This window comes from Coniosporium apollinis (assembly GCF_000281105.1).
Source record: "Coniosporium apollinis CBS 100218 chromosome Unknown supercont1.89, whole genome shotgun sequence".
Classification (NCBI taxonomy): Eukaryota; Fungi; Ascomycota; class Dothideomycetes; genus Coniosporium; species Coniosporium apollinis.
In genome coordinates, this window is record NW_006913351.1 from 19,030 (window position 1) to 33,003 (window position 13,974).

The 13,974-nt window shown below is 53.6% G+C and overlaps 4 protein-coding genes across 4 annotated transcripts; 3 read left to right on the forward strand and 1 right to left on the reverse strand.

The window, feature by feature from the left end:
• Nucleotides 1–2,290: 2,290 nt before the first annotated feature.
• W97_09197 (uncharacterized protein) lies at nucleotides 2,291–3,344 on the forward strand (the record flags this gene model as incomplete). The annotated part of the gene is made up of 3 exons (XM_007787059.1): nucleotides 2,291–2,557; nucleotides 2,623–2,871; nucleotides 2,931–3,344. 3 exons carry the CDS (start codon nucleotides 2,291–2,293, stop codon nucleotides 3,342–3,344), a joined length of 930 nt encoding a protein of 309 aa, XP_007785249.1.
• Nucleotides 3,345–3,795: 451 nt separating this feature from the next.
• Nucleotides 3,796–4,857, forward strand: W97_09198 (uncharacterized protein; the record flags this gene model as incomplete). The annotated part of the gene is made up of 1 exon (XM_007787060.1): nucleotides 3,796–4,857. One exon carries the CDS (start codon nucleotides 3,796–3,798, stop codon nucleotides 4,855–4,857), a length of 1,062 nt encoding a protein of 353 aa, XP_007785250.1.
• Nucleotides 4,858–5,477: 620 nt separating this feature from the next.
• W97_09199 (uncharacterized protein) lies at nucleotides 5,478–6,998 on the reverse strand (the record flags this gene model as incomplete). Its single annotated transcript, XM_007787061.1, has 4 exons — nucleotides 5,478–6,151; nucleotides 6,218–6,732; nucleotides 6,781–6,887; nucleotides 6,954–6,998. The coding sequence occupies 4 exons, from the start codon at nucleotides 6,996–6,998 to the stop codon at nucleotides 5,478–5,480; spliced, it is 1,341 nt and encodes a 446-aa protein (XP_007785251.1).
• Nucleotides 6,999–12,855: 5,857 nt separating this feature from the next.
• Nucleotides 12,856–13,557, forward strand: W97_09200 (uncharacterized protein; the record flags this gene model as incomplete). Its single annotated transcript, XM_007787062.1, has 1 exon — nucleotides 12,856–13,557. One exon carries the CDS (start codon nucleotides 12,856–12,858, stop codon nucleotides 13,555–13,557), a length of 702 nt encoding a protein of 233 aa, XP_007785252.1.
• Between the last annotated feature and the right edge of the window lie 417 nt (nucleotides 13,558–13,974).

Sequence of the window (13,974 nt, forward strand, 5' to 3'; positions counted from 1 at the left end):
CCAGGTCGAGGCCGTGATGAGAAGCTAGTTGTGTGTTAGCTTGGGCATGCTGAGAGAGGTTTGAAAGTCAATCTGAGGAGCTGCACGTGGCCTAACTTTCCTAAAACAGACGACATGGAACGCACGCTGTGCATGACTTTGACGAATCTACTCTCGGCGTTCTCAAGATCTCGCCCGTGGTTCAACTACGCCGAGAAAACAATCTTCCAGTGACGGTAGAATTTCCTGTTGGTTTAAACCCACGCCATGATACACTGACTACAGAGCGCGCGACACACAAAGGGTGCTGTATCAGCTCTCACCTTTGGCATGGCGTGTTTCCGTCTGACTACCCTTCACTGGGCTAGACTCTACCGCAGCTTGTAGCGTGGACAGGAAGAATGCACCACTTTGAGGCCAAACGGTCTGAAGATAATCAGAGCACGTTGTCGCTTGAGCGTACAATGCCGAGCCGGTTAGAACAATCAAGGACCCAAGTCGAGGCACGCAGTGACCGAACTGAGACCTCAGAAACCCAAGTAAATCCCATCTCACTTGGAAGGCAACGTCTTGCCAAAGCTGAACTTCCCTAGGATCCTCGCTTTCCTGGTGGGACCACTCACCCGGTCGTCGTACGAGTTCACCTTCTACCGTATGTCTGACCCAATCCATTCCGGCGTTGTCATCGCAGTAAAGGAGTCGCCGTACCGCGGTCGCTAAGTCTTGAATCGGTTTACCAAGAACGAGGAACTTATGCAGAGCGGCCCCGTCCACCGAGCGCTCCGCCTCGTCGAGGTTGTCGTCTCCGTCATTGGACAGCCAGTCTTCGAAATAATCGTCTCGGTAATTACTAGGTTGGGCTGCCTCGGAGGGTGGAATGGAACGTTGTGAGCTGTGTGCTTGAATGCGGTTTGCCCCTGTCTTCGTACTTATGGTTCTTGCTTGATTGAGTTCGGCGGTAGCTAGGTCGAGTTCGGCGGTAACTAGATTCGCGAGATCATGAAGTAGTGCGGCCATCGAACGGGTGGCTTTCGGAGCTGTTGCGGCGTTGAGATAGAAGTAGCGAACGATTTCGGCTGTATGTTCTCGGATGAGATTTGCTGCATATTCCACGACTCGATTGTCCTTGGTAGTCATACTTTTTGCTGAAAGCGGGCCATTTTCTGTACCCGCCAGAGCCAAAAGTCCAGATGCATAGCGTCTTACCCGCATACTCAAGAGGCTCTTGACGGAGGACCAGCATTGTTCGTCCAGATCGATCTTAGCCCACACTCGGGCACCGGATTTATCAATTATAGTTTCCCCGATGACGGCAATGAACTTCCATGAAAGGCTCTGAGGAAATTTAAGTCCACGATGTGTTCGATCATTAGGGTCCGAGACAGGGTTGAAAAAGTGTAAGGTCGGAGTGCTGGAAATGGGCCACACATGGTGCATGGCTCTTTCGCCCATAACGACCTTGTAGTTTCTACGCCGTGCCAGGGCTAAGACTATATAGTAGAATTGAAAGGACCGTTATCGATTAGGTAAGGTGAGCAAATTGTCCGCAATGCCCATGCTGCTTCGCCCGGCTTGTCCAGGCGAAAGCTGGGGTCTTGTGTGTGCGCCGTAGACGAAGCTTGGAATGATGTTTTGGAAGCGATCGAGACATGCGGATGAGACAGCCGAAGTGCGCTCAACCGTAAGGAATGGTGGGCCTCCCAGATGGTGAACTTGAAGCTTCGGCAGCACAAATCGGAAGTGCGGTTTGCAGAAGAGGAGAGTGGAACGTTGTTAATAGAGAAAACGTCAACGGGTGAACACACCGTTGTGACAGCCTTGCACTGCCCCCAATAGCTGAAGCATGCAACGCCATGCATGACGAAGCTTGGCATTAGCTTGACCACTGATTGGAGAGAGGATGAAACGAAAGAGCAGGACCGTCTTGTGGCACACTATGGATGGAGAGGAGGGCGGTAAGGAAAGCATAGAAAAATGTTCCCTCATTGTATCGGAAAGACCAAAGTTGCGTAGCTCAAGGGGTACCCATCATATCCTCGCCGAGTGTCTAAGACCATGGAGCATTGATGCTCCCCGGTTGCTTACGCATGAAAACTAAAGATATTAAGCATTTAACAATCAGGTGAAAGGCACGCCGCATTTGATGGGCATCTTAGCTGGCTGGAATATATAGTGGTGAGTTGAGAGGTCGATGAACAGGCCCGGCAGTCCATTGGCTTGTGGCTGACTTAGCGGTCCTCACGGCCAGGAAACTTTGCCGAGCAAAAGTTCCCGAGCTCCAAGCAGAGGTGAACAGCCATGGAAGACAACAATGCCAGACGATGACGCCAGTCGCAGTGAGAAGGAGGATGGCAAACGAGAGCCTACTACAGCACGTCCAAATGTTGTCGGCCTCTTCACCATACCCGCACCCTTGAAGCGGCTCTTCAACAAGTTCCCTCTCGTCACCTACCCAGCAAACGAGCTGCCATTGCGCGCGCAGCGGCCATGGCATCAGCATGCCTTGTACGTCTTCACGACTCCAGAGGGAGAGATAGCTGGCTCGCCTTCTTTCAATCCAAGCTGCTTGAAATGGCAGGTCAGTACCATTCGAAGATCAGATCGAACACGCAGCATCATAGCTAACGCATCGTCTTCGTCAAGGCCTACCTCAGATTCTGTGACATAGAACACCGCACCGTGTCATCGAACAATCATGCCTCACCCAGCGGCGCACTGCCTTTCCTCCTTCCATCCGAAGGCTATGTGGAGTTGCCGTCGCCTCCGCCGGTCCTATCAGGGAAGCTGCAGAGATGGGTTCTCTCACATAGCTCCAGCGCAACTCCAGAATCCTCTGATCTCCGCTACGAGGCTTACATTTCCCTTCTCGATCACCGAATACGTAGAGCATGGGTGGGTGTTCCCGAGGTCCCTTTCGCGCTTATCTTTGCGGCTAATCGCTCGGGTACCAGCTCTACACGTTCTACCTAACTCCTAACTTCTCCTCTCTGGCGCTACCTCTCTACATCAACCCAACGACTAGTAACCCGCTCGTCCGCCATGCTCAAGCTCATGAGCTTCATAACGCAGCCGCTGCGGAGTTGCTCAAACAAGCAGCGGTCATCGATGCCGAGACGCTTTACCGAGAAGCGGAGGAAGCATTTGAAGCTCTAGACACGCTACTGAGGAACAACGAGTGGTTCTTTGGTGCAGATGGTCCCGGGTTATTCGATGCTGCTGTTTTCGCATACACGCATTTGCTGCTCGACGAAGAGCTAGGCGACGGTTGGAGGGAGCGGAGATTATGCGATGCAGTGAGGAAGAGCAACGGCCTAGTCAAGCATCGGGAGCAGATATTGGAGCGATACTTCTCAAGAGAATCGTAGAGGCTGTATAGAGGCACATGCGGAGTTTTGGCGTACCAACATCCGCTCTAAAGCCTCGGCCAACAGGACTCAGGCGGGTAAGGTCCCATTTGGGTCGGGTCGTAGCATTCTGTATCAGTAGCACCGGATCTCTGCATCGCTGTATATCACATCTCATTTGGTACCACTTTTCGTGTTCTCCTCATGTTGCTAGGTTCTGCTTGGGTGTGGCGCTTGCCGGCGGCATAGGTGAGTCATTGTCGAAAAACGGCTTTTTGCATGACATTTTGCAGGTGCAAAGCGACTCGGGAAGCAGCACATATAAGCTAGGTATTCTCTCGTTTTTGTTGTTTTTACCACAGTTTTTCACTTTCTGTTTCCGCATTCGAGCTTCGGCTTTTCGGCAAAACCTCGTGACTTCTTTTCCCCTTCGATTCAGGCCTTAAGCTTTTCAAAAGATCAATCTCTCGATATGACACAACCTACTTCTCTCAACGCAACCTTCGACACATCCCTCATAGACCTCTCACCGCCATCACAAGACCATCTCTCAGACACCGGTTACTCCTCCACAGTAGCCGATTCGTTCTCAACCACATCATCCGACCAACCCGTGACCGGCCAACCAAGCGGAGCCTTTCCTCCTCCTCCGACCGAAGTGACCACACCAACCCTTGCAAGGACACCCAAAGCACCCTCAATCCCGACCCTCATGTCTGGCGAACCCCCGGCCACTGCCCCGTCCGGGTCCTCGGGTCATCCCAAGCCAGTCAAGTACGTTCCAACGGTAGACGCCTACGACGCCTGGGCCAGCGTGTACGACTCGGACGGTAATATCCTGCAAGCCGTCGATGATCTAGAGCTCTCTTCCCTGCTCCCCGAGTTTCTCAATCTCGTGACGCCGCAGCTGCAAGGCCAGCGGGAGCTCAGGATCACGGACCTAGGCTGCGGGACGGGCCGCAACACGCTCAAGCTCGCTGCATACGACTATCTGGCTGGGGCTACCGCGGTCAGGGTAACAGGTGTTGATGCGTCGGGGGGAATGTTGGAGGTCGCGAGGAGGAAGTTCGCGGAGCTACCGCCCACCACGGCAGCTATTAACGTGACGGCGGAGTTCGCCCAGTACGACCTCCTGTCCCCAGCCTCCGGATCCGCGTTGCCGCAACAGGCTCATGCAGTCATCTCAACGCTCGTTCTCGAGCACATCCCCCTGTCCACTTTCTTCAATGCTATCAGAGCGCTGCTACTCCCAGGCGGAATGGCGCTGGTCACGAATATGCATCCGCAGATGGGAGGGATGAGTCAGGCTGGGTTTGTGGCAGAGGACGGGACGAAGGTGAGGGGCACGAGCTGGGTGTATGGGGTTGAGGAGACTGTTCAAGGGGCCAGGGCTGCGGGGCTGGAGCTTGTGGGGGAGGTGAGGGAGAGGAGTGTGAGCGAGGAGATGGTGGAGAGTGGGGTGGTTGGGAAGAGGGGAAGGAAGTGGGTGGGTGTGAGGGTGTGGTATGGGTTTGTTGTTAGGAGGATTGGCTGAGATGAGTGGGGTTGGAAATTGAGTTCGTTTGTGCTCCCTCCTCACCGTTTCGGGTTACTAATCTTTACTATTTCGTCAGAGTACGAGAACGACGCCCGCTGCGCGGGCTCAGCGGAGAAACACTTTCCGTAGAAGATATCTGACACCCCGGGTGGACAGCGTCTTCTGTTCTGAAACATTCAAGGAAAGAGTTTCTCGAGATGATCGTTCTGTCTCAGTTCGTCAAGTCTGTCGCGTGAATTACTACAATAACCTTATAGGCTCTCGACGTTTCTGCATAATTGCTGCCTAGTTGGTCGACCCGCTTGGTAGAGGCCATGGAATAAACCATAAACAGTTTGCACTTCCTGACAATAATCGTAACCTAGGCGAATCTTGGAACGGCGCCTTTTGCTTTATTGCATGCCCGTAATGGTATCTTTCGTAACCACATATACCCATCTCCAATCTCTCTCAAGCCATGATATCGACCTCCAGCAATTTCACAACTCCATCATTATCCCGCTGCCCGCATGGCCACTACACCTGTCCACCAACCACCAGATCGGCGCAGCCAATTCCTAATAGAACCAAGCGCCGGAACATCAACAACGGGGTATCATGACCATCGCTCCAACACATCACTCCTTAAAAGCAAACAAACTCCCGCACTCCCATACCGTCCCAAACTCCCTGCACTCTGTGATCACATCTTCCAGCTCCCACCACCACCCACCATTCCCCTCGACAAAGGTGCCCCACACATCCTTCCATAACGCCCTCCCGACTAGTGCAGCTAACTCCGCATCTACATCTTCCTCGCCCGCCCTGGGCGCCGCAGGAAACTTCAGCACCTGCGTCAGATTATTCCACTGCCCAGGCGGCACCAGTAAACTAAATCCCGCCTCCTTGACGAATTTCGGGACCAGCAGACTCGGTCGGGTGGAGCGGAAAGACGACTCGATTCCCGGTATCAAACGCTCTTCTAGCCATTTCTTCATAGCTGGACCGGTGGTTGCGCGCTTAGGCGCTGCTTCGATGAGGCGAAGCTCGAGGATGCCACCGGGGGCGAGGACGCGGTGACATTCTTTCAGAAGGAGAGGGATGGAAGACGAGGAGACCAGAGCGGGGAGGGAGGTTGTGCGGATGTGGTCGATTGTGCTGCTGGCGTAGGGAAGGGTGGGGTTGGAGGCGATGGAAGAAGACAGCGTGGAGACGTTATGAGGGAGTGGTGTGGTGGGTGAGGAGGCGAGACTGTTGGTGAGGTAGTTGACGCTTTCGTGGGGGTGAATGGCGGAGAGGAGGTATACTTCGGCTGGAGAGGTTAAGTGTTAGTGCACTCTCTGGCTAATGGAAGCGGCATGCTTCATGTAGCGCTTACCAAGATTGCCATACAGCTGCAGAATATTCCTTTTGCCCTCCAGAGGTGGAAACCGAAGCAGCTGGCTGAACGCAGCTTGTGAGGGTAGAGTGGCTTCATTGACCGACTGCAGCTGCAGGGCGGTAAGCACCCACAGATGTTTCTCGAGCTCCATCTCCGCGCGCGCGGCTTCGTCCAGTGGCTCCGTCCACACCTCCTTGAGGCGATCGAAGATGGTAGCGGAACCCGCCCCTTCCATACGCCGAATGAAGCGCTGAAATTGCGTCAAGCCAGCGCTACGTGAAGGAGAACTTCCAAAATATCCGTCCGGGATGCTATCTGGAGGCTGCTCGGCACCTCCATCGACGGCAGACAGTACATCCCAGTCTGACGATGCCTGCCCAGAGAAGAGCGTCCGAGACGTATCGGAGTTCATCCACTCATCGAGTGGAGTTGCTATTGGCTCTGATATTGATGTCAGACTTCCCACTGCTGCAGAGGCCGACAGACCGGCGATTCTATCCGCAATTGGCGCCCTATGATATGTTTAGTGCACGCTATTCCATAATGGAGAAATTTCATACCTCTCCTTCACCAACACTCGAGATCTTATTTCAGCCTGTTCAGCCTTGGGTAACGTGCCGACCTGAAAGCGGTCAAAAATTGAGCTGCTGGCCTTGATGAACAATGCCTACCTCTTCGTTCTTAGTAGTGGGCCTTGAGACGCGTGACTTAGAAAGTTTTCGCCGAAACGTACGTGCCTCGTCGATAACAGACTCAACCGAAGTTCGGGAGCTGGCATGGCAACTTTTGTCAGAAGAGAAACGACCACTGCGACTCGAGGCTGCCGGCTTGTTAGACGCACACCACATCTATGAGTGAACGGATACGCACATGAGTTGGACCATCTCGACGCAGTGCTGCGGCGAGAATCTTGATAGTTCGAGACTGAGGGATCCATTGAGGTACCGGAGGGGAGGCTGGACGATAATGTTGCTTGGTAGGTACCGAAGCCTGCTTCCATCGACGGGCCTCTTATGTTGATCTCACGCTTTCGACGAGAACGAGCAGATGGTTTCCTCGAAACAGCTGTCTGGGAGGCCTGATGTTGGCCAACATTCTCGATTTTTTCTGCATTGCGGCGAGATTTTCCTATCTTCGACAATGTTTCCTCGAGTACTGGATGCGGGGGTTGCGCGGAAGGCGTCGCCGCGCACGACCGCATCGTTCTTATTGATGATGACCGCCATATGCCGCCTTTGAAGATTGACTTCCAGCGCTTCACTGAACCCTCAGAGCTTCTTAAACTCTTCTCTTCCATTTTACACTCCCTGGGCTGTAAAACGGCTTCAGCGTACGGATCCCCCCAAGGGGAATCGGCGCATAACATGTCGCTCAAACGGATACACAAGAGTTACGGCGAGCTGCAGAAAGCCTTTAGGATAATATGCTTGACTATTCATGATCCATGGAACGCCACTAGAGTGTTCGTACCGTCATCTTGCGTCGTCTGGCTGTTTAGAAACACAAGCATTGGTTAGCCATAGGGAGGGCCTTGAAAATAAGCAATCGAGCGGAGGACGACTCCAACGAATCTTTCATCTGGGGTGGACACTGTGCCTTATGATTTGACACAGACTCCTGCCTTGGCGTTCTCTGTATTCGCTGAGGTGCCAGTCCATGACCTGATGATTCTCTGCGGTCGTTGACCGTTGGCCGTTAGTGCCGGTACTATTCAACGGCGCTTTTCAAGGTGGCATGATCGGGCTTGTTCTTGCTGGCCAGCTCAGCCAAATATTACTTCTGCAAGCCAAGTAAGCCCGCGCAAGCCAGAGGAGCTCACAGGATGCCAGAACGCCGAATTCCATGGGGCCAACGATTGCAGCATCCGCAACAACCGCCCCCGTCGATCAGTGAGCGCCGTTGATGCCGCTCCGCCTGAGATCGTGGAGTCCGGCGTTTCAGTTTGGATGAGAACACTAAAGGCTCGCTTGGCTGTGACGCTAAAGCTGTAAACGGCCTGAATTGGGAAGAAAGCAGAGTCGTTCTCCCGTTTTTCTTTGATCGTTGCAGGAACGTTGGTGATCTCCACATGATCGCTGGCGTGCGGAGGTTGGCGAACCAAGATTGTGTCCGACGCCCGCGGATCTTGCAGGTCACAACCACAACAACCCGTGCCCCTCCCTGTCGAGGTTGTTCAGCCCTGTCTGGCTGAGGTTGCTTCGATCTGCCAACGGTCATAGCACTGCTGGTGGTTGTTATTTGCCAAGGCCGCATTCTCGAAATTATTGGAGATATCATTGTGGATTGGATAGCCCAATGGCCTGATGATGCACGGCCTAAGGGCTGAACTCTCCAGGGTAAGAGAACTACATATCTAGGCGAGCTAGAGTCTTGGGTATCTCGGTAATTAACTATTCATACAAAATCCCTGTCCTGTGCTCTTCCACGTGCATCAATGCCCGTGTCATCCAAAGTGGCATAATCATCGAGACCGGTCCCCACTATGGTTGTGATCGACGCGTCCACGTTCAGCAGGGTATTGTCCTTCGAGGGGTCCGGACAAAGGCTTCGTTCTGATCTTCCCGCTGTCAACCGGGATGCGACAGTAGCTCGTCAGAAGATGGCCGTGCTCTCCCTGTCAAAATCGCTAATGCTCGAGTGGTTGTTCAGCCCTCATTATCTGCGGCCCGCCATAGTTTAGCTGTTGATGTTGATGCCGTAGCGCGTTGGGCGGCACCGTTCGATCATGGGGCCGTTCAACCGGTGTTCTTGCGAAATACCAAGCCACAGAGTCTTACCATAGGCGGCACCCTTTGCCGTAGTCATCTGGGGTACACGCATCAAAGAGCTAGAGGTCATGTTGACCGCGTCATTGCGATTTGCAGTCCTGTAGTATCAGTCACCCCCTTCCCGCAAGTCAAGCTCGCGGATGTCAATGGCTGCCGTGTCGCTGGCAGTTAATTCCCAGGTTCGAGCGATTATCAACAGGCTCCTCTATCATGAGATCGGGGCGATGATGTTGAGAATCTTAGAGTGGTTCACTTCCATCACAAACAAAGTACTTCCAGCGTAATGAATGGAGAACTCACTGGTATGCAAACCCTCCCCGATTGATGCTCTTGACTGGGCTCCTATCTAGGCATGTGTAGATGACTAGAATAAAAGGCTCTATGAGTTGACAGATACGGATGACAGGCTGTGCCTTTTATCTCATCTCCTCTTATCGCCAACATCAGTAGCGCTTCTTCCATCGATGTCCCATCCTAGGAGATCGAGTGCATGTATATTCTGTTGTAATATGTACTGCTTTGATGGTTGTGACGCTCCTTACCCGGCGCTCCATCTCCCTGTGACTCGTATTCAGTGTTACTTACGTTGCTACTGCTACCACACTGCTGACGGGTCAGACAGCTCGGCGTTAAGCCCTGCTCGGATATCTCTTTCCAAGCCGCGACCCTGCCTTGCAGCTGAGCATGCGGCTTTCGAATCTATGGCACTTTATCGAGTCGCATTCAAGATGGTCTGAACTAGGTGCTCGGGTATGATTAGGTTTTATATTTGGAGTTATTAGGGTCAAGGCTAAAGTAACGATAGAAGGATGAAACAAGAGGGAAGCAGTTGATCCCGCTTCTATAAAGCTGTGTTTCAGAAATCTACCTCCAGGAGCCACCTGCTAGTCTAGAAATAGGGCACAGTCGATATCAGGATGCTTCGCATACGGAAGTCTTACTGATGTCAACTCCTTCGTGTGCATGGACAGCGAAGGCTCTGAATGTAAAACTATATCTTTTGCCATATACAGTTCCTCGTGTTCACAGGACGACCTGTCTAGCCTTGCTCCTCACCTTTCTGCCACGGCTGAGAATTTAGATATTGTGATGCTCCAGCAATAAGCACCTTCTAAACACGATGGCAACGAAGCATTGAGCAAGGAGAACAGACCGTTTCCAGCACGACTCTGATCACTTCTCTTGTCAGAATTCTCATCAATAACTCACAAAAGGCTTCTCCAGTGTCTTGGAGAGATGTTCTTCTTAATGTCATGTGATTGTCCCAAGCGGCAGTTGTGATTCGGCACTAGTAGTCTGTTCAATCTCGGCTAGTTAGCGTATCAGGATGGAGCAATTCCAACCTCCTGCCAAGCCATCCGAAGGATTTGTGACAGTAAAGAGGAGTGTCTGTCGCTCTACTGTCGGACAGCGCGCCTGAATGCTCACCGGATCACTTCGGTCTGCTGTTCAGGCAGCCTTACTCTGAAACGAATGTGTTGCATCTTTGCCGGCCGAGATGTCTTGTGTTCTCAGGATGCGCTTCATCCATTTGCTGGCCTCTGCAACGCTAGCCGCGGAGTCCACCGAGCTCGAGCAAGTCAACCCCATTCGGCGTCAATGCTAAATCACTGTGAACAAATCGGGTCGGAGAACGAGGCAAGCCGAGTGCCGGCCTCGCCTGCTTTTGCTTGCACCATTAACGCCCTCGTCGCTAGTCAGGGACCGCATCTGAGTGTGGCTCTCGGTCTTTTGCGGTCCCTGAGAAGCGATATCATCGTAAGGAGGTCTTGGAGACACCTTCTTCTGGTTACCGTTCGCGCAACCTGAGCTCGTGTGATCTCACCCCCGTTTTCATTCAATTTGGAGCATACTTACCTATCGCTGCCTTGGCGCTCGATACAGGGGTTTTAGCTGCTGCATCATTTCGCGTGCCAGCCATACACCGCTTCTCGTCCTAGTTTCATGTACACAGCGGCTACGCTTTCTCATCATACCTCGCTTGCTTTCTCCAGAAGGTGGCATTGTACCATCTGTCGCACTGCCAACTCGTACTGGTAGAGAACCCATCCTCCTAACACTATCACCGTCACGAAAACGATATATGAAAAGGATTCAAAAGACCGAGTGTTCCCTGTGGAGCTGTTAAACTTTGGAAGAGACTGGGGGCAGGGTGCCGGGAACCCTTGAGGACTAGGAGTCACTTACAGCAATCATGGCCGACACCACGAGACCCCCGAGTTTCCTTCCTTCCATCAAGTGCTCTAGTTGCAGCGCGGAAATCGAAATATCCAAGATGGCGGATCACATCTGCGCCGTCTCGTCCCCGCCAGCAGCAGGTATACCAAGATCCTCACTCGTACAGTCCCAACTCGGAGCTTACCATAAAACAGAGCTGCCCAAGGACATGCACTCACAAGCATCGGGTGCGGCAGCCACAGTAGCGGCAGGGAAGCGGCCGAAACCGTCGGGACTCTTACGACCAGGAAGGATGGTACCGCTCCCGCGGATTGACCCCTCGGCTGCCAGTAGGTCCTTCCGCTAGAGTTCCACGCGCAGCACGAGTACTGAACAAGAACAGACAAGGCATTCCTACCGCCACCAGACCAGCTTACGCCGCTCAGCGCGAGCGGTGCCCGAACACCTTCCCCTTCCTTCAACAATGCCCGCAGAACGCCGAAACCGAAGCTTCTTCGAAGCACGACAGCCCCTGCGATACGACCGTACAGCCCACCCTCTCCCGACCTACCACTAAGCCAGGACTGTGCTTTCCCCGCTTTCCCCACAACCCGTAGCCGAAGCAATACACCGACAGAAGGTTTACCTGGAAGGGCCACCCTTGATCACGATTACGTTGGGGCAGACCCAATGTATGCCCCCAAAAGTCCAAGGATAAGTGGAGGCGCCAGCGTCTTGAGAAGAATGGACACAATCTCGCCAGGGCCGTTCGATGGGCGTTTCGAGAGGGAAAGGTCGACTAGCAGGCCGGCTAAGGCAGGGCACAAAAGAAGTGCGACAGCAAGTAGCGGCGTCAGTGGACTTTCGCGGAAGTCTAGTAGCAGTAGCCGGAGGTCGTCCGGGCGGCCTTCAACATCTGGGTCAGAGAAACCACGACCTTCTGCACAGTCGATCGGAAAACCCGCCGTGCTTGCGACGGCCGTCGAAGGAGCAGCTGACGCAACTGGTTTGCGCGCTGGGCCGCCGCCTCGCCCCGTTAGGCCGGATGAGAAGATTGACGAGTTCTTGGAGAAGCTTCAGCAGGAAAGCGCAAGGGCGTCCCCTGAGCCATTGAAATCTGACAGCCGCTCTCGAACGTTCCCACTGAGAAAGGAGAGCCAAGATGACGTGGACGAACCGCCGTCTGCTCTTGCCAGAAGACCGTCAGAATCGACTTTTCAACAGAGACGTCAGAGACAAGCGTCCTTCTCGAGACCTCTTCCTGAAACCGTACCAGAGCTTAAACCAGGAGAAGAGGAGACAAGAGGACGCCAGCTTGGAACTTCCGCAACCCAACTCCGTGCTCTGTCCTCAAGCCGAAGTGGGAATAAAGCCGTTCAACCCCCAGCAGATGTGCCACCAGTTCCTCCGATCCAGCGTCTCCAGACCCAGATCGATGGCAACTCTCTTCACACACCGACCGACTCGGCATCTTCAGACGGGTCGAGCGCCGAATTCGCTTCGAGAATCGGAAGCGCAATGTCCAGCCCTCCATCCTCTGTAGCATCCGAGTCATCAAGGAGACCCTCAAAATCCGACATCCACAACATACTAGCCCACAAGAACGAGCCACTGTCTACTAAAAAGCAAACAGCAATCGGTTTACCGGATCCCGCTTCACGATCCCTCGCGTTTCATGGAGTAAAGCCAGCGAAGGAACCACAGGCAAGTATGAGCAGACCAACCGCTCCGGAGCCGCTGTTACCGCCCCGCAGGCGCTCCATCACAGAAGGCCCGGAATCCCCCATGGACCCAGCAATTCAAAGGGGACTCTTCGCCCAGCAGCGACTTCCGATCCCTAAATCCTCCTCGACTCCTCGAGGGCCAAGCATACCGACTACAACGCCTTCCGAAGAACCATCCACAACCCCGCCTACAGCCCTCGAACCACCACTTGCCCGCCATCCAACTACTCCCCGCTCCAAGGGCACCTGCCGCGGCTGCACACAGCCCATAATCGGCAAGTCGGTCAAAGCAGCAGACGGCCGTCTTACAGGGCGCTACCACCGGCAATGCTTCGTCTGCAAGACGTGCCGGGCCCCCTTCGCGACCGCAGATTTCTACGTCATCAGCAACGAGCCATACTGCGAGCGGCACTACCACATTCTCAATAAGAGCCTGTGCCAGTGCTGCGACAAGGGCATCGAGGGGCAGTATCTGGAAACGGAGCAGCGGCAGAAGTTCCACCCGGCGTGCTTCAAGTGTCAGCAGTGTCGGGTTGTGCTCAAGGAGGACTACTTTGAGGTTGGCGCCAAGGTGTACTGTGAACGACATGCGTGGGAAGCTGGACGCCAGAATACCGGTGCGTTCCTTGGACCTGGTGGTAGGAAAAACCCTGCGAGGAGGACCACGAGGCTTATGATGATGGGATGAGGGCTGGCGAGCCCTTTCGTCTTGCGTCCTGTTAGTTTTACCGGCAGCCGGTTTTTTTTTAGGGCAATGCTCACTTTTCGTTCTTTCTTCGGCCTTTTTCTTTCCTCGGCTTCCTTCTGCATCTGCATCGGCGTTCTTCGCAGCATGAGCTGAGCGGCCTCTCAGCTCGGGTTTGGATGGATATACCCACTTGATGCATGCTGTTTCACCTCGCTTCCCTTGTACCTTCTGGTGGTGGTCGTAGCGTCCCAGGCGGTCGCGTACGGCTATTAATGCATAGTGTAAATACTCCCAACCACGAATATCGAGGCATTGAACGGTTAAACAAAACTTTCCATCTTGTTGATGTCATGTTGGGAAGTGGTACGTGATAAAGTCCGCAATATAGCCTGCGATCTCTTCGTCAAGGGCCTCGTC